Source organism: Anomaloglossus baeobatrachus, chromosome 1, assembly GCF_048569485.1.
Source record: "Anomaloglossus baeobatrachus isolate aAnoBae1 chromosome 1, aAnoBae1.hap1, whole genome shotgun sequence".
NCBI lineage: Eukaryota > Metazoa > Chordata > Amphibia > Anura > Aromobatidae > Anomaloglossus > Anomaloglossus baeobatrachus.
The window spans coordinates 630,052,698-630,074,986 of record NC_134353.1 but is presented as its reverse complement, the minus strand read 5'-3'; the positions used below and the strand labels follow the sequence as shown (position 1 = coordinate 630,074,986).

At 53.1% G+C, this 22,289-nt stretch overlaps 1 protein-coding gene across 1 annotated transcript in view; it reads right to left on the bottom strand.

The window, feature by feature from the left end:
* Positions 1-22,289, bottom strand: part of IPO4 (importin 4) — a 298,714-nt gene that overhangs the window by 164,003 nt on the left and 112,422 nt on the right. Inside the window, exon 12 of the mRNA XM_075340711.1 lies at positions 4,366-4,475. Coding sequence (XP_075196826.1) covers positions 4,366-4,475 — 110 coding nt within the window. The remainder of the gene's footprint in view (positions 1-4,365; positions 4,476-22,289) is intronic.

Genomic DNA, 22,289 nt, shown 5'->3' with positions numbered 1-22,289 from the left:
CTGTTACCCACCGGTCTTTGACCTGTGACAGCCAAATGTCGCAAAAGCGGGAGAGCCTGCCACCGACCGAGGATGCGGAGGGAGGAGGCCGAAAGTCATGAGGTAGCCGCCTTGGAAGCGGTTCCTCCATTTGCTTTCCTGGGGCGTGAGTGAGCCCGCCAGGAATCTGAGCTCCCTTGTCCTTTCTGAGTCCCTTTGGACGAGGAGAATTGGGGCTTGCCCGAGCCTCGAAAGGACCGAAACCTCGACTGCCACTTTTTCTGTTGAGGTTTACTTGCTCTGGGCTGTGGCAAGGAAGAGTCCTTACCCTTGGACTGTTTTATGATTTCAGCCAATGGCTCACCAAACAGTCTGTCTCTAGATAATGGCAAGCTGGTTAAGCATTTTTTGGAACCAGCATCTGCTTTCCAGTCCTTTAACCATAAGGCTCTGCGCAAAACCACAGAATTGGCGGCCGCCATAGAGGTACGGCTCGTAGATTCTAGGACAGCATTGATAGCATAGGTCGCAAACGCAGACATTTGCGAAGTTAGGGACGCCACCTGTGGCACTGCTGGATGCATGATAGCATCCACCTGTGCTAAACCAGCTGAAATAGCTTGTAGTGCCCACACGGCCGCGAATGCTGGAGCAAACGACGCGCCGATAGCTTCATAGACAGATTTCAACCAAAGGTCCATCTGTCTGTCGTTGGCATCTTTAAGTGAAGCGCCATCCTCTACTGCGACTATGGATCTAGCCGCAAGCTTGGAAATTGGGGGATCCACCTTTGGGCACTGGGTCCAGCGTTTGGCCACTTCAGCGGGAAAAGGATAACGGGTATCCTTAGAACGCTTAGAGAAACGCTTGTCTGGATGAGCGTCGTGCTTCTGGATTGATTCTCTGAAGTCAGAGTGGTCCAAAAAAGCACTTAATTTACGCTTGGGATACAGGAAATGGAACTTCTCCTGCTGTGCAGCTGCCTCCTCTGCTGAAGGAACTGGGGGAGAAATATCCAACAGTCTATTAATCGCCGATATAAGGTCATTAACCATGGCGTCACCATCAGGGGCATCCAGATTGAGAGGGGCCTCAGGATTAGAATCCTGATCACCGTCCTCAGTCTCATCACAGAGAGATTCTTCTCGCTGAGACCCTGAGCAGTGTGATGACGTCGAGGGTCTTTCCCAGCGAGCTCGCTTAGGCTGCCTGGGACTGTCATCTGAGTCAGAGACTTCAGCTTGTGATGCTTGAGACCCCCTTGAAGTACGGATTAGTTCCAACTGAGGGGGACTAGAGAGCATAGCCACAGCAGTGTCCATGGTCTGAGGAACTGGCCTGGCCTGCAAGGTCTCCAGGATTTTTGTCATAGCCTCAGACATTTTATCAGCAAACACTGCAAAGTCTGTCCCCGTCACCGGGGCAGGGTTCACAGGCGTCTCTGCCTGGGCTACCACCACAATAGGCTCTGGCTGACGAAGTGCCACTGGGACTGAACATTGCACACAATGTGAATCATTGGAGCCTGCCGGTAGATCAGCCCCACATGCAGTACAAACAGTGTACACAGCCCGTGCCTTGGCAGCCTTGCGTTTTGCGGATGACATGTTGCTGCCTCCTCAGAGCAGTACAGGGTGTCCAGCCAAGAAGCGACCTTACAGTGCAACTATATATATATATATATGGTACCAAGAAAAAAGTACACTAATATATCACTGAGGCACTAGTGGGGCCAGCACTACTGTGCAGCTTACCGCCCGCTTAGGAGCGGTGTGTGGTCGCCAGAAATCCCTCTAGTCTGGGTCTCCCAGAGCCTGCTGCCTCTCCCCAGCCAGATCGCATGTGTAATGGCTGCCGGCGTCCTTGTGGAGAGGGGGGGCGGGCCCTGGGCGTACACCGACGAAGAGCGGGAAGTCTGCTTCCCCTTGTGCCTAGTGAGAGGGCTGGAGCATGTAAATAAAGCTCCAGCCCTCGGCGCTGCCATTGAGCAGCGTCTCTCCCCTACCCTGATTGACAGGGTGGGGGCGGGAACGAAGCGGCGCTAGGCCGCAGAAGCCGGGGGCTAAAGTTAGAAGCGCCGCCGCCGTAAAAGCGCGGTCGGCGCAAAGCCCCCGGCGCACCACAAGTCGCAGCTGCGCCGCCGCTCCAGGAGCGGTCGGCGCAGTAGTTCCCAACACACAACGTCACTCAGCAAAGCTGCAGTGACCTAACCCCCAGCGTACAGCGCCACTGTCCCCGGCGCACTACAACGCTCAGCAAGCCCTGAGAGTGTCCGTGCCTGCCGGGGACACAGAGTACCTGAAAGTTGCAGGGCCTTGTCCCTGAACGGCACTCCCGCTCCCAATCCAGCAGGTTCTATGGGTCTGTGGATGGAGCCCGGCCCCAGGGCTTGGGGGCCGGCAAGATCCCACTTCCACAGAGCCCTCCAGGGGATGTGGAAGGAAAACAGCATATGGGCTCCAGCCTCTGTACCAGCAATAGGTACCTCAACCTTACAAGCACCAACCGCGGGTGAGAAGGGAGCATGCTGGGGGCCCTATATGGGCCCTCTTTTCTTCCATCCGATAGAGCCAGCAGCTACTGCTGACTACAAACAGTGGAGCTATGCGTGGATGTCTGACCTCCTTCGCACAAAGCAGAAAACTGGTGAGCCAGTGATCCCACTGGGGGTGTATAGCCAGAAGGGGAGGGGCCTTACACTTTTTAGTGTAATTGCTTTGTGTGGCCTCCGGAGGCAGTGCTATACACCCCAATCGTCTGGGTCTCCCAATAGAGCGCCGAAGAAAGAGAGAGCGATCAGCTGATCATTCACAATAGCCGGCCGGCTTTTGAGAGCGAACAGATGATCTCCCGGCGGCCGGCTAATGAGAGCGATCAGCTGATCGCTCACAGGAGCCAGCTGCCGGGTGATCAGCTGATCGTTCGGCCGCCAAGAATGTGTGCGGGGGGTGGAGTGCGGGGTTGGTGGAGCTGAGTGGGGCCATGGCGCTGATGAGGTTAATGCCGGGCATACATATTATACATATTATATATATATATATATATATATATATATATATATATATACACACACACATATATATATATATATATTTATGTGTGTGTGCGTGTGTACATGCGGAGTGCGGGAGGGGGCGAGGCCAAGTGGGGAAGTGTCGGGCTCCCTGCACACGTAGCCAGGGTAAATATCGGGTAACTAAGCAAAGCACTTTGCTTGGTTACCCGATATTTACCTTGGTTACGCGTGCAGGGAGCCAGAGAGAACATGCGCAGCAAAAGCCTACGGATAGCGCTGCTCAAAAAACGTTACATGCTGCGTTCCTCCCGCACGACTGATCAGTCGGGCGGAGGATGCAACGCAGCATCATCAGTCACAATCCGCCGCTCATACAAGTCTATGGGAACAACGGAATCCACCAAACGGATTCCGTTGTTTACCAGAGCCGCGGATTGTGACTGATAGAAATTGACGGAAATGTGAACTTAGCCTAAGCTGTGTAATATAAAACTTTCAGAAATAAACATTAGGGGACAAATAAAGGTTTACGCAAATTGTAAAACAAAAAGTTTTCTATATTTAATGTTTCCATTGCATCTAAAGCCCTGTTCAAATAACATCTCAGTGATCTGTTGGTACAAGTGAAGAGAATTTTCTACCTTATAACTCCAGCAGATGTCAACTCATACAGTACCACTATATACAGTATATAGGGCGGTATACATCTCCACACACTCCCATACTAAAACGTCTTGGCCCTATTTCATGAAAACTTGCAATTGAGCTTGTGTTAATGAAAGGTGCGCTAGAGTAAGATGCACAAAGTTCATTAGGAGGCGTATGTCTTTTCATGTGTTTGGAGTATGTTTCATGCGCCAGCAAAGAAAATATACTCAAGTACATTTATATTGTAATATATGCCACTTCTGTGCTGCATAATATGATCTATAGTATTTTTTTGCTACGCTTCTTTATGGCTAATCATTGACCACTTTTCAAGAAGTTGGCATGGATTGGGACATATACGCAGACGGGGCCATTGACTATAATTGTGCAGATGGAGTCACTCATCTGTTGTGCACCATTTTCGGATGTATACAAATACTGGAGGCGGACACCCAGACATAGTAGACATCTGGGTGTCCACCTCTAGTAGGCATATGCGGCCAAAAATGTTGCACGGCAAAACTGAATTTACTGAAAAACTGTACTTTATATTCCGAAGGTTTTTATACTTGAAAATGTAACAAATGTAAGTAAAAAAATTTACAGCAAATCAGAAAGTTTCTTGTTGCCTTAGCTTACAACCATTTGAATTCAACATCAATATTTATATTAGAATAATTTGTTACGGATTAGACAAAAGAGAACTCGTCTGCTATACATACTTGTTCCGGATATGATCTGCACAGCCCTCACTTAACACCGCAAGACACATAAGACCAGCTTTGCGCTCGTAGGGATTCGAACTCAGAAGACAGGGCTCCATGAGTGGAGACTTGGGAAAAAAGCAGATATTTTGCACATTAACAAAGTACAACCGATATTTCAATAAATTAGACCTGAAAAAAGGGGGAAAAAAGCACAGGGCAAGGAGGAAGAAAGATGTAGCCAAAACCACAAATAATTTCAGAGAGGAGATTTAGGCAAAGATACTGACAAACAGTCTAGAGCTACATGGCAACATATCTGCTGCGATATCTGTCGATGAACCAAAGTACACAAAGTGTCTCTACTACATTACCGCGTAATACAATCACACTGCAACTACGACAATTAAGTTGCAAAAAATGTGGCGCGGTTGGACTTTTTGCACTTTGTTTTGGTAGTTATGCTACCCCATTCATTTTTATGGCACATAACTCCAGTCTTAAATGTAAACTTTTCAAGAGTTTGAAAAGAAAAAAAAAAAGTCCAAGGGTAACAAGAATAATGTCGTGGTTAGGTGTTGGATATAGATGCAAAGCTCTGATACCATTATGAGTAATGCATCTGTGTCCATCACATGACCAAGACTGATGGTGCCTATCTATATATATAATTGCCTTATTCTGTCTGTCTGTCTGTCTGTCATGCTCCAAAATTGTGTCCTTACGGTGACACAAAGCTGATTGGCCGCTGGGCTCGCCATGGCCCCGCCCCCCCACACGGATTGGCCGCACGCCCAGGCTGCGCCCCCACACGGATTGGCCAGCCGCTCGCCCAGGCTCCGCCCCCCCCACAGATTGGCCTCTCGCCCCGGCACCCTGCAGGCATTGGCAATTCGGCCACGCCCCGCCCCCCTCACGCAACGCACGCTAGCTCTGGCCCCGCCCACCTCCCCCCGCGCATTCCCCGAACTGACACGGCTGTCACGGAGGTGAGTACTGTACTCCCCCCCCCCCCCCCCTCCTCTCCCCCCCGCGCATTCCCCGAACTGACACGGCTGTCACGGAGGTGAGTACTGTACTCCCCCCCCCCCGTCCCCCGCTCGCACGGGAGTGGTGTGGGCTCCCGTGCGAGCGGGGGACGGGATACGTTGGCATGGTTACAAGCGCATCAAGGTCCTGCAGCGGCGGAAGATCCACACGCACACACATAACAGCACACACACACACATACACACACATCAGATCACACTCACTCTCACACACACACACCTCACACACACATCACATCGCATCCACACACTCACAGCATCCGGCGATATCGCTTGCTTCTCGGCCTCGATACTGTGCTGTTGTGACCTTCCAGGACCTGACGGAGGATCACATGGCCAGAAGCATGTGGTATCTCCGGATGTTGTGACTGTGAGCGCGTATGTGTGATATCGTCAGTGTCTGTGTGTGTGAGTGTATGCGATCGGGTGTGTGTGAGTGTCGGGATCGGGTGTGTGTGAGTGTATGCGATTGTGTGTGTGAGTGTCGGCAGAGGAGCACGGCGTGCTGGAGGATGCTGGGAGCAGAGAGGCTGATCTTGGGGAAGGCTGGGAGGGGGAGGCTGATGCTGGGGGAGACTGGGAGGGGAAGGCTGATGCTGAAGGAGGCTGGGAGGAGGAGGCTGGGAGGAAGGAGGCTGGGAGGAGAGAGGCTGATCCTCGGGAAGGTTGGGAAGGGGAGGCTGATGCTGAAGGAGGCTGGAAGGAGAGAGGCTGATGCTGGGGGAGGCTGGAAGGAGAGAGGCTGAGGCTGGGAGGAGAGAGGCTGATGCCGGGGAAGGCTGATGCTGAGGGAGGCTGGGAGGGGAAAGCTGATGCCTGGGGAAGGCTGGGAGGACGGAGGCTGGGAGGAGAGAGGCTGATCCTGGGGAAGGCTGGGAGAGGGAGGCTGATGCTGGGGGAGGCTGGAAGGAGAGAGGCTGATGCTGGGGGAGGCTGGAAGGAGAGAGGCTGATGCTGGGGGAGGCTGGAAGAAGAGAGGCTGATGCTGGGGGAGACTGATGCTGGGGGAGGCTGGGAGGAGAGAGGCTGATGCTGGGGGAGGCTGGGAGGAGAGAGGCTGATGCTGGGGGAGGCTGGGAGGAGAGAGGCTGATGCTGGGGACAGAGAGGAGAGGCTGATGCTGGGGACAGAGAGGCTGATGCTGGGGACAGAGAGGCTGATGCTGGGGACAGAGAGGCTGATGCTGGGGACAGAGAGGCTGATGCTGGGGACAGAGGCTGATGCTGGGGACAGAGAGGCTGATGCTGGGGACAGAGAGGCTGATGCTGGGGACAGAGAGGCTGATGCTGGGGACAGAGAGGCTGATGCTGGGGACAGAGAGGCTGATGCTGGGGACAGAGAGGCTGATGCTGGGGACAGAGAGGCTGATGCTGGGGACAGAGAGGCTGATGCTGGGGACAGAGAGGCTGATGCTGGGGACAGAGAGGCTGATGCTGGGGACAGAGACGCTGATGCTGGGGACAGAGACGCTGATGCTGGGGACAGAGAGGCTGATGCTGGGGACAGAGAGGCTGATGCTGGGGACAGAGAGGCTGATGCTGGGGACAGAGAGGCTGATGCTGGGGACAGAGAGGCTGATGCTGGGGACAGAGAGGCTGATGCTGGGGACAGAGAGGCTGATGCTGGGGACAGAGAGGCTGATGCTGGGGACAGAGAGGCTGATGCTGGGGACAGAGAGGCTCATGCTGCGGGCAGAGAGGCTGATGCTGCGGGCAGAGAGGCTGATGCTGCGGGCAGAGAGGCTGATGCTGCGGGCAGAGAGGCTGATGCTGCGGGCAGAGAGGCTGATGCTGCGGGCAGAGAGGCTGATGCTGCGGGCAGAGAGGCTGATGCTGCGGGCAGAGAGGCTGATGCTGCGGGCAGAGAGGCTGATGCTGGCGCAGCATGGCGGATGGAGCACGTTTGGGAGTGCGCAGCATGGCGGATGGAGCACGTTTGGGAGTGCGCAGCATGGCGGATGGAGCACGTTTGGGAGTGCGCAGCATGGCGGATGGAGCACGTTTGGGAGTGCGCAGCATGGCGGATGGAGCACGTTTGGGAGTGCGCAGCATGGCGGATGGAGCACGTTTGGGAGTGCGCAGCATGGCGGATGGAGCACGTTTGGGAGTGCGCAGCATGGCGGATGGAGCACGTTTGGGAGTGCGCAGCATGGCGGATGGAGCACGTTTGGAAGTGCGCAGCATGGCGGATGGAGCACGTTTGGGAGTGCGCAGCATGGCGGATGGAGCACGTTTGGGAGTGCGCAGCATGGCGGATGGAGCACGTTTGGGAGTGCGCAGCATGGCGGATGGAGCACGTTTGGGAGTGCGCAGCATGGCGGATGGAGCACGTTTGGGAGTGCGCAGCATGGCGGATGGACCACGTTTGGGAGTGCGCAGCATGGCGGATGGAGCACGTTTGGGAGTGCGCAGCATGGCGGATTGAGCACGTTTGGAAGTGCGCAGCATGGGGGATTCAGCACGATGGGGAGTGCGGAGTATGTCGGATGGAGCACGTTTGGGAGTGGGCAGCATGGCGGATGGACCACGTTTGGGAGTGCGCAGCATGGCGGATGGAGCACGTTTGGGAGTGCGCAGCATGGGAGATGGAGCACGATGGGGGGTGCGCAGCATAGGGGATGGAGCACGATGGGGAGTGCGCTGCATGGGGGATGGAGCACGATGGGGAGTGCGGAGTATGGCGGATGAAGCACGTTTGGGAGTGCGCAGCATGGCGGATGGAGCACGTTTGGGAGTGCGCAGGAAGGGAGATGGAGCACGATGGAGGGTGCGCAGCATAGGGGATGGAGCACGTTTGGGAGTGCGCAGCATGGCGGATGGAGCACGTTTGGGAGTGCGCAGCATGGGAGATGGAGCACGATGGGGAGTGCGCAGCATGGCGGATGGAGCACGTTTGGGAGTGCGCAGCATGGGGGATGGAGCACGATGGGGAGTGCGCAGCATGGCGGATGGAGCACGTTTGGGAGTGCGCAGCATGGCGGATGGAGCACGTTTCGGAGTGCGCAGCATGGCGGATGGAGCACGTTTGGGAGTGCGCAGGATGGGAGATGGAGCACGATGGGGGGTGCGCAGCATAGGGGATGGAGCACGATAGGGAGTGCGCTGCATGGGGGATGGAGCACGATGGGGAGTGCGCTGCATGGGGGATGGAGCACGATGGGAAGTGCACACCTCCCCCCAACACACACGCGCGCGCGCGCGCGCACTGCACAACACACCACACACACACACTGGGAACCACAAACAACTGCCCTACACAGACACCCACACACAGACAACGCTGCACACACAAATATACGCACATACCGCACAACACACACATTGCACAAAACATACCTCCCCCCAAAACACACCACACACACACAAACCGTGCAACACACACACACAACGCTACACACACAGCGCTCCACAAACAACGCAACACACAAACAACACTGCTCTCACCCCCCATCACACCCAGACAACACCCAGAACATGTACAGCACCCTACACAAACACTTGGTAACTACACACAACAACATCTATATATATATATATATATATATATATATATATATATATATATATATATATATATATATCTATATCTATATCTATATCTATATCTATATCTATATCTATATCTATATATATATATATATATATCTATATATATATATATATATATATATATATATATATATATATATATATATAACAAAAATCATACATGAACTACACAATACGTAAATTCTAGAATACCCGATGCGTAGAATCGGGCCACCTTCTAGTATCATGATAAAAGCTTTAGTAATTGAAACTTGGGTTCTATTGAAGAGCTTTCTGAGAAACTGTCCAAAATGACTGCCATCACATATTTCAGGCTGCATCCTATCCTAGGCATGCATTAGGACTGGTTGTTTGGTGAAACTCTGCGCAAGACAGATGTCTCTGCGTCATGTTAAGTGGACGCTCCTGTTAGACTGAGGGAAAACTAATCTGCTCACTAGTCTGACAGGTTTACAACTGCACATAGAGCAGCGCTGAAGAAAGAGGAAAAAAAATCTGGGGTTCTCATCGTAATAGCTTTTTCTCTCAGCTTTCATTGGGGGACACAGGAAACCATGGGTGTATGCTGCTGGCACTAGGCAATAAAAAACAAAAACCTCCTCAGCACATTACACCCATTAACTGGAACCAAGTTAATCAGTTAGTGAGATAGCAGTAGGAAACGCAACATAAAATAATCTCAGACTGGCCCAAAAGAGGCACAAAAGTATGGGTGCTGTGTCCCCTAATGATGGCTCAAAAAAAGCTTTTACAATAATTACCCAAAAAACGGATTTTTGTGTACTCACCGTAAAATCGATTTCTCTTAGCCATCACTGGGAGACACAGGACCATGGGTGTTATGCTGCCTATCCATAGGAGGACATTACAGTGCCTACAAGTAGTATTCAACCCCCTGCAGATTTAGCAGGTTTACACATTCGGAATTATCTTGGCATTGTGACATTTGGACTGTAGATCAGCCTGGAAGTGTGAAATGCACTGCAGCAAAAAAAAGAGAATTTTGTTACTTACCGTAAATTCTTTTTCTTATAGTTCCGTCATGGGAGACCCAAACCATGGGTGTATAGCTACTGCCCCCGGAGGACACACAAAGTTACTACACTCAAAAACGTGTAGCTCCTCCCTCCTAGCATATACACCCCCTGCTAGCCAGATCTAGCCAGTTTAGTGCAAAAGCTGAAGGAGGACATCCACCCACAAGAAGAGACAGAGTAAAATCCGGAAGAACCGGAACCTCTGTCTACAACAATAACAGCCGGTGAAGACACACGGAACAAGAAACCTGCCAACAGGCAATAGGGAGGGTGCTGGGTCTCCCATGACGGAACTATAAGAAAAAGAATTTACGGTAAGTAACAAAATTCTCTTTTTCTTTATCGTTCCTATGGGAGACCCAAACCATGGGACGTTCAAAAGCAGTCCATGGGTGGGAATAAACAGACAACTGAGAAGCAGGCAAACCTAACTTCACAAATGGGCGACAGACGCCGGAAAAATGCGTCTGCCCAAGCCCACGTCTGCCAAAGCATGAGCATGCCTTGGGTAGTGCTTCGAAAAAGTATGCAGACTAATTCGAGCTGCAGTCTGACAGACCTACTGAGCCGTAACCTGGTGCCTGAAAGCCCAAAAAAAGGCGCCGACAGGTCTGACCAAATGTGCTCTGATCCCCGGCGGGGAAGGCACTTGAGTACACTCGTAGGTCTCGGAAATGGCCGACCTAAGCCAACATCAGGGTCGGCTTAGATGCCGAGAGACCGCTATGCTGACGAACAGTCAGCACCAGAGAGGTGCACCGCCTAATAACGGCGGTGCGAGACACATAGATCCGGAGCGCCCGCACCAGATCCAGGATATGCAACGCTTCCTCAAGCGATGAACAGGAGCCGGACAAAAGGAAGGCAGGAAAATTGCCCCGGATAAGGTGGAAGCAGAAACCACCTTAGGGAAAAAAGTCCGGAGTCGGACGAAGACCACCTTGTCTTGATGCAAAAGACCAAAAAAAAGGGGGCGACTCCGAGAGAGTGCAGCCAGAACTCTCTGGCGGGAAATTATAGCCACTAGAAAGAGTACTTTCTGTGAAAGATGAAACAAAGAAACCTCCCCAAGAGGCGCAAAGGGGGGTTTCCGGGAACCGGGAGGACCGGATTAAGGTCCCAGGTCTCCATAGGCCGCCGGAAAGGCGGAATGATGTGAGATGCGCCCTTAAAGGAGCGCACCGGAGCCAGCCGGACGATACGCCGCTGGCACATACTGACAGAGCCGAGACCTGTCCCTTAATGAGGGATAGTCCTAGCTGTAGACCGGACTGTGGAAGGGACAGGAGGGTCGGCAAGGCCAAAAAGGTCAAAGGACACTTTGGAGCTCGAGTCATAGCGGAGATGACTTCAGGAAGGATATCAGAAGTCGCCAAGATCCAGGACTCAAGAGCTACGCCGTCAATCTGAGAATCCAGAATTCTGACGGGAAAAACGGACCTCTTGAGAAAAGGTCTGAACGGTCCGGAAGATGCCATGGCAACCCAACGGACAGAAGGAGCAGGTCAGAGTACGAAGCCTGCTTGGGTCTGGAAGAATGACCCGACGGCCCCCTTTACCGATCTTGCGCAGGACTCTGGACAAGAGGTAGAGGGTGAAATTCGAAAAGAGACAAAGCTGGGATCAAACATGAACCAGTGTGTCTACCGCAAAACCTGAGGATTGTGGACCACGGTTGGACAGCTGAAATAGCCTGCCTCGTAGTTTTCACATCTAGGATGTGGACTGCGGATACGGTGGACTAGGAGTCCCTTGTCCACTGAAGAATGTTGAGCCGCCAAGATTGCCAGGCGGCTGAGTGTCCCGCCCTGGAAGCTGATGTAGGAAAACGCTGTCACGTTGTCCGACTGGACTCGAATGTGCCTAGCCGCCCACAGATGGTGAAGGCTTAGAGAGCCAGAAATACAGCTCTGATTTCCAGCACATTGATCCAGAGGGCTGATTCGGACAGAGTCCAAGCGCCCTGCGCTCCACGGTGGAGATATACTGCTCCCAAGGCGGATAGGCTAGCATCCTGGTGAGGATCACCCGGGACGGGCCAGAAAGGAGCGCCCCTGAGACAGAGTGGCCGAAGCCACCACTGAAACGAGCCCCTGGTCAGTGGCGAAGCCACCACCCCGTGGTAGGATTGAGTTCGCTTGTACAGCGGAAAACATCCAGTCTCAGAGGACGCAGGAGAAACTGGGCAAGGAACCGCTTCCATTGACGCCCTGAGAACCTCTGGTTCGAAGTCAGAGTGGACTTGGACAGAAAGACAAGCCACCCGAATAGGTCAGAGTGGCGAGAGTGAGCGAAGCACTCTGCTAAGAGTCAGCACTGGATGAAGCCCCGACAAGAAGGCCGTCCAGGGCAAAAGATCACTGCCAAACCCTAGGGGGGCAGGACCCTAATCACAGCTGCCCCAATGAGAATACTCGAGGGGCCTTGGCTAACCCCAAGGGAAGAGCCACGAATTGGACCACTCCGATTGTCAAAACGTAGTCAACGCTGGTGTGAAACTGCGATTGACTCCTGCCGATAGGCATCTCTGATGCCGATGGCTACTAGGGAATCTCCTTGGCTTCTTGATTGATCCGGTGAAAAAAACACACGGAACAAAACCGAGACTCCATGTGAAAACGCCCCACCTGGCTATGCTTGAAAAGCTAAAGATCCAGGTCGGAAGGCACCGCCCTCTTCGGGGACTAGGAATAGATTTAAGCAAAAATCTCAGAACCGTTCCCAGTCGGGAACCGGTACAATTACTCCATTAGCCAGCAAGAAATGCCACGGCCTGTGAGAAGGCGGCGGCCTTGGAGCCGGGAGGAGTTGACAGAAAAAATCTGTTTGGCGGGTGGACAGAAGTCCATCCTGTAGCCAAGGGAGATATAATCTCGCCCCCACTGAACGGAGACGTGTTAGAACCCTACGTCGCCAAGTGGAGAGAGCCTGCCACCGACCAAGGAGGTTGTTGGCGTGGCTAAATAGCTCGGAGGAAGCTGACTCAGTGACAGCATCTCCTGCGGTCTTCTGAAGACGCAGCTTCGAGCCATTTGGTTCTATGAACCTAGGCCGAGCTAGAGGACGATCAGATGGAGGAACGGAAACCACCGAAACCTCAACTGATTCCTGCCCTGGACAGGTTCCCTGGTTTAGGTTTGTGGCAAGGAAGAACACTCCCCGCCAAGAACTTCCTTAATTTCACCCAGTTGGTTCCGCGGAAACTGGTCCCACCAAGGGGGAGCCCAGCAAGGAACCTCCATAGAGGCATCTGCCTTCCAATTCCGAAGCCACAGGAGCCTGCGGATAGCGAGGAAGGTAGCCCAGACCACCGCCGTGCGGCGTCCAGCATGGCAGACCTGGCAGAGGATGAAAAGACTGAAGTCTGGAAGTTCAGGCAACCGTTTTGGGCATAGAGTCCCTGTGAGAGAATGCATCTCCTCCAGAGAAGCAGAGAAGGTACAAAAAAAAAAACCGCACTGCTGTAAAGCTGAGGAGAACGAAGCTCCTGCCGTCCCCATACCGACTTGGCCCAAAGGACAACCGGGCGGACCGCAGCACCTTAAGTGAGGAGCCATCAGCCACTGACATAACGGTCCGGGCTGAGCCACCTGAGGTGAATGAGCCCACTCCTTGACCACCATTGGTGGACAGGGGAAACACAGTCCTCAGAATCACGCTTCATGGGAAGCGACTGTCAGAGCGGACCCTGGGCTAGTCACAGGGGCCTGAAAACTGGAGTGGTTAAGGAACACACGTTGTGTTCACCTAGATAAGGTAACACCGGCGGATTGAGGTCCAGTACAAAATTAATGTACCGTAGAATCCATATAGAGGTGCCGTCAGCCACTGATACAACTAACCGGGCTGAAAGTCTAGACACCGGAGTGGCTACCCTTGGCGAATGAGTACACTCCTTGACCACCTCTGATGGGAGGGGGAGACAGGCAGCAGAACCCCGCTGTGGGGTCTGCAGGATAGGCTGTGGGCTTGGACGCAGCGGGCTGAAAACTGGAGTGGTTAAGGAACACACTCCTCGTCCTGTTAAAGGTATACTGATGCCTTTCTGCCAGCGGGGAATACTCCCCTGATCAGGCGGATGGAGGTCCAGTACAAGAATAATGGACGCAATCCAATCATTCGCATCTGCGTCACCTACGGACGGATCAATGTACATAAAGTAGCGTCCGTGCCCGTGGTAGAGACATCCTCCTCGTCCAGTGAGTCAGTTCGTAACCGGAGCTGCGGGACGGGGAGGACAGGGGACCCTGCGTCTCCCTGTCAGTAGGACGGGGTCTGAGCCCAGAAGGAGAGTCCCTTGTGAGCTTTGCTGAGCGAAGCAGAAAACGCCCTGAGAAGGGGGCTGCATGCTCAGCAGATGCCGGGACAGCCGACCCCTGGAAATAGGATTCCCACGGAGGTCAGCCACCGAAACCGGAGCAGCTGGAGGGACCATTAATGAGCCCCCATGCTGAGGGGCCACAGTGGTTATGAGCTCGGTATAGCCGTACGAGACTACCTGCAGTGGATAATAAAAAACAGCCTGCAGCCTCGCTCTGTGAGACATGCTGCAGAGGTGGGGGCTCTGTCTAGAATGTCTAGAATACCCAAGACAGGGGTTCAGCCTGGGGAGACTCCCGGCTGAGGCATCTTGACCACCATCCACCACATAAGAACCATTACAGTGTGCCGGTTCAGGCAATATGAGGTTACATGCAGAACATGTAGTGTACAGCCTTGGAGCTTTGCTGCTAGAGTGAGACATGCTGCTGAGGAGGAGGTTCTATGATAAAGAATTAACTCCTTCAGAATGCCCTGAGAGTGTATAAAAGTGCACAACCAGAGGTTGTGACTTATCAGGCCACTATTATGAGTGCCATCCGAATTCCAAGCCTGGACCCCCAGCCAGTATTCACTCCCTCTGCTGCAGAGCAGCCAGCGCCGACCAGTGTACGAAGACGCTGAGAAAATGGCGCCAGAGTGAGGGGGGGGGGGGCGGGGGTTAACCCAGGAGCGGGAATCGGAGGGCGAAGGAGATGTACAGGGGAGGGAATCATCTCCTCAAAAAGGAGCGTCCTCCCCTGTGCAGAGCGGCCGGCGGGCGGCTCTGCAGTGTCCCCCTGCATGACTGACATGCAGGGGAACGAAACGAAACTAGGCCGCGGCTGAAGCCGGGGCCTAGAGTTATGCATGCGGCCGAGAATCAGGCATCATCGGCGCGGTTCTCAGTAAAAACCGTGGAACCGGCCGGAAACACAGTAAAAAAGCAGCATTATCAAGCAATCACTGTTCCCCCCAATAAAAGTGCCCCACATTGCAGAAGGACCCTCTGAATAAACGTCTCTATACTTAGCTTTGAGACGCAGGGCCCAGTCCCTGTGGGGTGGGGGTCAGTGCTCCGTCCAGCAGGGTCCTGCAAAAGGGCTGCGGATGGAGGCCGGTCTCCTGCAAGGCAGTGAGAACCGTGTTGGCTCTAACTTCAAGCCAGAGCCCCTAAGGGATGGTGAAGGAGCGCGGCATGAAGGGCTCCTGCCCTGAAGTCAACCTTAACAGCACCGCCGCCAGGGGGGTGAGAAGGGACATGCCGGGAGTCCAGTGGACCCGCTTTTCTTCCAAATCTTTAGAAAAATGAAAAATCAAAAAAAGGATGCATGTGTGTGTGTGGATCCTCCTGACACAAAGCAAGAAACTGGCTAGATCTGGCTAGCAGGGGGTGTATATGCTAGGAGGGAGGAGCTACACGTTTTTGAGTGTAGTAACTTTGTGTGTCCTCCGGGGGCAGTAGCTATACACCCATGGTTTGGGTCTCCCATAGGAACGATAAAGAAAGAATGTTATTTCTGTTTTGTTTTTTTTAATTGTGAAAAGTTTATTCAGAGGGTCATTTATTACTCAACCCCTCAAACCACAAGAATTCTGTTTGGTTCCCCTAAAGTATTAAGCAGTATTTCAGGCACAAAGAACAATGAGCTTCACATGTTTGGATTAATTATCTCTTTTTCCAGCCTTTTTTGACTAATTAAGACCCTCCCCAAACTTGTGAACAGCACTCATACTTGGTCAACATGGGAAAGACAAAGGAGCATTCCAAGGCCATCAGAGACAAGATCGTGGAGGGTCACAAGGCTGGCAAGGGGTACAAAACCCTTTCCAAGGAGTTGGGCCTACCTGTCTCCACTGTTGGGAGCATCATCCGGAAGTGGAAGGCTTATGGAACTACTGTTAGCCTTCCACGGCCTGGACAGCCTTTGAAAGTTTCCACCCGTGCCGAGACCAGGCTTGTCCGAAGAGTCAAGGCTAACCCAAGGACAACAAGGAAGGAGCTCCGGGAAGATTTCATGGCAGTGGGGACAATGGTTTCAGTCAATACCATAAGTAACGTACTCCACCACAATGGTCTCCGTTCCAGACGAGCCCGTAAGGTACCTTTACTTTCAAAACGTCATGTCAAGGCTCGTCTACAGTTTGCTCATGATCACTTGGAGGACTCTGAGACAGACTGGTTCAAGGTTCTCTGGTCTGATGAGATCAAGATCGAGATCTTGAGTGCCAACCACACACGTGACGTTTGGAGACTGGATGGCACTGCATACGACCCCAAGAATACAATCCCTACAGTCAAACATGGTGGTGGCAGCATCATGCTGTGGGGCTGTTTCTCAGCCAAGGGGCCTGGCCATCTGGTCCGCATCCATGGGAAGATGGATAGCACGGCCTACCTGGAGATTTTGGCCAAGAACCTCCGCTCCTCCATCAAGGATCTTAAGATGGGTCGTCATTTCATCTTCCAACAAGACAACGACCCAAAGCACACAGCCAAGAAAACCAAGGCCTGGTTCAAGAGGGAAAAAACCAAGGTGTTGCAGTGGCCTAGTCAGTCTCCTGACCTTAACCCAATTGAAAACTTGTGGAAGGAGCTCAAGATTAAAGTCCACATGAGACACCCAAAGAACCTAGATAACTTGGAGAAGATCTGCATGGAGAAATGGGCCAAGATAACTCCAGAGACCTGTGCCGGCCTGATCAGGTCTTATAATAGACGATTATTAGCTGTAATTGCAAACAAGGGTTATTCCACAAAATATTAAACGTAGGGGTTGAATAATAAATTGACCCACACTTTTATGTTGAAAATTTATTAAAATTTAACTGAGCAACATAACTTGTTGGTTTTTAAGATGTATGCATCTGTTAATAAATCCTGCTCTTGTTTGAAGTTTGCAGGCTCTAACTTATTTGCATCTTATCAAACCTGGTAAATCTGCAGGGGGTTGAAGACTACTTGTAGGCACTGTAAGTAGATGCAAAAGCACAGCTCCTCCTCTGCAGTATACACCCCCTGGCCGGGCTAGGCAACCACAGTTTTAGTACACAAGCAGTAGGAGAAAAAAACAGTAAAAACTTCTCAACAGAGGAACATGAGAAAAGAAGAGTCATAACCAAATAAGGTACTGAGAGAACCAAGGCCCAACAGGGCAACAGGGTGGGTGCTGTGTCCCCCAATGATGGCTAAGAGAAAACGATTTTACGGTGAGTACACAAAAATCCGTTTTTCTCTGACGCCTCATTGGGGGACACAGGACCATAGGACGTCCTAAAGCAGTCCATGGGTGGGAAACGTAAAAGAAGACAACACAACCCAAGGACTAGGAACCAGTCCCAGACAGCCTGGAGCGCCTACTGAGAGAGGTGCTCTACTGCCGTTTGCAGAATTTTCCTACCCAGATTTGCCTCAGTTGAAACCTGGGTATGGACTCTGTAATGCTTTGAAAACGTATGTCGGCTACACCAGGTCGCAGCCTTACACACCTGTTCCACTGAAGCCTGATGCCGTATGGCCCACAAAGCGCCAACTGCTCGCGTGGAATGAGCCCGCAGCCCACTAGGAATGGGCTTGAGTTGCAAGTGGTAGACTTCCTGGATCGCAGAGCGAATCCAGCGAGCCAGAGTCGCCTTTGAAGCTGCCTGTCCCTTCTTAGGCCCCTTAGGAATGACGAACAAAGAGTCCGTTTTCCTAAAGGGGGCTGTCCTGGATGTGTAATATCGGAGAGCTCTGACGAGGTCTAACGAATGCAGAGACCTTTCCACCCTATGAACCGGGTGTGGACAAAAGGAAGGCAGAACAATGTCCTCGTTCAAATGAAACGGGGAAAGAACCTTTGGAAGCAAATCCGGAAGGGGGCGCAGAACCACCTTGTCCTGGTGAAAGATCAGAAAAGGCTCGCGGCAAGAGTGCTGCTAGCTCCGAAACCCGTCTGATGGACGTAATTGCCACCAGGAATGTTACCTTCCAGGACAAAAGAGCAAGGGAAGATTCCTTGAAGGGTTCAAAGGGAGACCTCTGGAGACCGTCCAGAACGAGGTTGAGGTCCCATGGTTCCAGCGGACGTGTGTACGGGGGAACTAGATGGGAAACGCCCTGGAGGAAGGTCTTGACTTGACGGTTTTTGAGCCAGGCGGCATTGGTAGAAGATTGAGAGCGCTGAGACCTGCCCTTTAAGGGAACTGAGAGCCAACCCCGCTTGCAAGCCAGACTGTTGAAAGTCGAAAATTCTGGGGATGGCCAGAGGCATAGGCTGGACGTTAGTTTCCCTGCATCATGAAAGGAAGATTTTCCACGTACGGTGGTAAATGCGGGATGAAGCAGGCTTTCGGGCGCTGATCATGGTGGAGATAACCGCGGGGGAGAATCCCGCTCTTGTTAATACGCAGGTCTCAATGGCCATGCCGTCAGCTTCAGGGCTCTAGAGTTCTGATGGGAAATGGGCCCTTGGGTCAGCAAGTCTGGGATGTCTGGAAGGCGCCACGGTGCGTCTGTGAGCATTTGTACCAATTCGGCGTACCAGGCACGCCTGGGCCAGTCCGGTGCTATCAATATCACCGGGACTCCCTCTGCCTTGATCTTCCCGATTACCCGCGGCTGCAGGGGTAGAAATGGAAATATGTAAGGCAGGCGGAAGTGGTGCCAGGAGCAGACTAGAGCATCCGCACCAATGGACTGTGGGTCGCGTGACCTGGCTATGAACGCGGGTACCTTTCCGTTCAACCTTGAGGCCATTAGGTCCATGTCTGGTGTGCCCCAGCGAGTGCAGATGTGTAGAAACACATCTGGGTGGAGAGACCATTCTCCGGCGGCCAGGCCTTGGTGACTTAGGAAGTCTGCTGCCCAGTTCTCTACCCCCGGTATGTGTACCGCTGATATCACTGATCCCGTCGATTCGGCCCAGCTGAGGATCTTGTGGGCCTCGAGATAAGCCACTTTGCTGCGGGTGCCCCCCTGCCGATTGATATAGGCTACAGCTGTCGCATTGTCCGATTGGACTCGAATCTGACGACCCGCTAGCAGAGGGCAGAACGCTCTGAGCGTAAGGAAGATCGCGCGGAGTTCCAGGATGTTTATGGGTAGGAAAGACTCCTGGGGCGTCCAACGTCCTTGAGCAGTGTGGTGCCGGTACACTGCTCCCCAGCCTAGGAGGCTGGCGACCGTGGTCAGGACCAGCCAGTTCACTGGTAGAAAAGATCTCCCCTTCGATAGGGATGAGGACTGAAGCCACCAGCGGAGTACGTACCTGACTGAAGGCGTCAGGTGAAGATGTCTGTCCAGGGAGAAGGGGCTCTTGTCCCAGGCCGCTAGAAGTGCTAGCTGCAGTGGGCGGAGGTGCAGTTGAGCAAAGGGTACTGCTTCCATAGCCGCCACCATCCTGCCGAGCACTTTCATGCTGAATCGAATGGAGCAAGACGGAGGACGTAGAAGGCAGCGTACCGCTCGTTGAAGAGCAATCGCCTTGTCCTGAGGGAGAAGGATCAAGCCCCGACGGATGTCCAGGGAGATGCCCAGGAAGGTGATGGATCGTGATGGGATCAGGGATGATTTGTCCAGATTCACTAGCCACCCTAAGCAGGATAGGGTGTCCACAGTGATCTGTACGCTGGTTGAGCAGTCGCGGAAGGAGGGGGCCTTGATGAGGAGGTCGTCCAAGTAAGGGAGAACGACTACTCCCCTGGCGTGAAGGACGCTCATGGCGGCCGCCATGACTTTGGTGAAGACCCTTGGTGCGGTGGCAAGGCCGAAGGGTAGAGCTACGAATTGAAAGTGGGAACCCTGAATTGCGAAGCGGAGGAACTTTTGGTGATCTGGGGCGATGAGTATGTGTAGGTACGCGTCCTTGATGTCTATGGAGGCGAGGAATTCCCCTTCGACCATGGATGCAATAATGGACCTTAGGGACTCCATTCTGAATCTCCGTACGTGCACATGTTTGTTCAGGTGTTTGAGGTCCAGGATGGGTCGAAATGACCCATCCTTTTTGGGGACCACAAAGAGGTTGGAATAAAAACCCCTGAACTTCTCGTCGTACGGGACGGGTATTACCACTCCTGCTATTTGGAGCGAGTGGATTGCTGAGAAAAAGGCCTTGCGTCGTTTTCGAGTCTTTGGTCGGTTTGAGAGAAGGAACCGACTCGGGGGTCTGGTCCGAAATTCTATGTGGTAACCGGAAGACACAAGGTCTTGCACCCATTTGTCGTCAGAGGCGGCAGCCCAGATGTGTTGAAAGAGGCGCAGTCGACCTCCTACAATGAGTGTGTCTTCCGGGGCGTCATGAGGGGGGAAAACGTCGTGGACGAGTCTCCCTACTCCTAGACTGTTTCGGTCTAAGCTGCCATGACGAAGTGGGTTTCGGGGAGAGCTGAGAAGGTCGGTCCCTGTGTAGTCCGCGGCTGGTGGCGGGGACAGCACGGGATGTCGACCAACCAAATGAGTTCCGAAAGGAGCGGAATGAGGACGTCTGGTGAAGGACATTCTGGACTTCAGCTGGGGGAGGGAGGTACTTTTTCCTCCCGTGGCGTCAGAAATGAGCTTGTCCAGACGTTCGCCAAACAATCGGTCTGGAAGAAAGGAAAGGCCTGTGAGAGACTTCTGGGAGGCAGAGTCCGCTCGCCATTGTCGAAGCCAGAGAGCTCTACGGATGGCTATGGTATTTGAGGCGGCAAACGCTGCGCAGGTAGCAGCGTCCATGGAGGCCTGCATGAGGTACTCCGCCGCAGCAGCAATTTGAGCTGTTACCTCTGTGAAGGTATGAGTGAACTGGGATTCCTCAAGTGAAGTGTTAAGGGATTCTGCCCAGACCGAGATCGCCTTTGCAACCCACACAGCGGCAAAGGAGGGCGAGAGGGAGGAACCCGCAGCCTCAAAAGCAGAGCGGGCGAGGTGCTCCACCTGTCTGGTCCTTGATGGAGGAACCATCGGGTAAAGACAGGAGCGTCTTTGTGGTAAGGCGGGAGACCGGGGGGGTCGACAGAGGGCGGATCGGCCCAGCCCTTAGGGGCAGGTGAGGCAAAAGGGTACCGGGACTCCATGAGTTTTCGGTTACCGAAGCGCCTGTCAGGCTTCTCCCTTTGCTTTGTGAGGATATTCTGAAACTCTGGGTGATCAGTGAAAACCTTTTGGGGTTTCCTTGCCCTCTTAAAGGAGACCGCATGGTTAGTGGTAGTGGATGGGGGATCCTCCACATGCAGAGTTTGGTTGATTGCTGCTATAAGGGAGTCTATTGCAGTTTGATCATCTGGGGAGGCTGAAACCAAGGAATCCTCTTGGTATAAACAGCATTCTCCCTCCTCCAGCTCTTCAGAAGCCGTGGAGCGTGTGGGAGAGCCTGCCCTGTGTGCCCCCAAGGGAGAGCCCGCTGGAGACACCCGGCCGTGTGCTCTTTTCCAGATCCCTGCAACCGGTGAAGCATGTGCCCGGATTACCTCAGAAGGATCCTCCATAGGGGTATCCTCAGGCTGCGTTCCGTCCAGGGACCCAGAAGGGTGTGAAGGACGACATTGCATAGCCAGCACCAGGTTCTGTGCCAGTTTTTCCATGGATTGGGACAGAAACTGTGCCCATTCCGGTGGGCTGGGAGCCCTAGGCTCTGGGCTGACTGTTGCGGTGGTGGTGGCAGGGGTGTCTTGGGGGGCTATAGGGGCACAGGACTCACAGAGAGAAGAGGTTTGTTTACGTGGTAGCTCAGCGTGGCAGGCAGTGCAGGCTGAATAATAGACTATGTGGGCCTTAGCACTCTTAGTGCCCTTAGAATTCTGCATTTTCCTAATAGGAGTATGCCGAGAGGGGGAGCAATGCTCAGCAGAGCTACAAGTGAAGCAAGCACCTCACCAGAATCAGCCGATGGCCCTGTCCTCAGGAAGGATTAAGCTCTATGGAGATCTTCGCACGCTTTCCTGGGGGGGGGGGCTTATCGTGGCCGCGGGGAGGCGGTGCTTAGCGCTAAAAGAGCGCGAAGATTAAGTCAGTGTGCCCCCCCTGCTGTGGGTAGTAAAAAACAGCG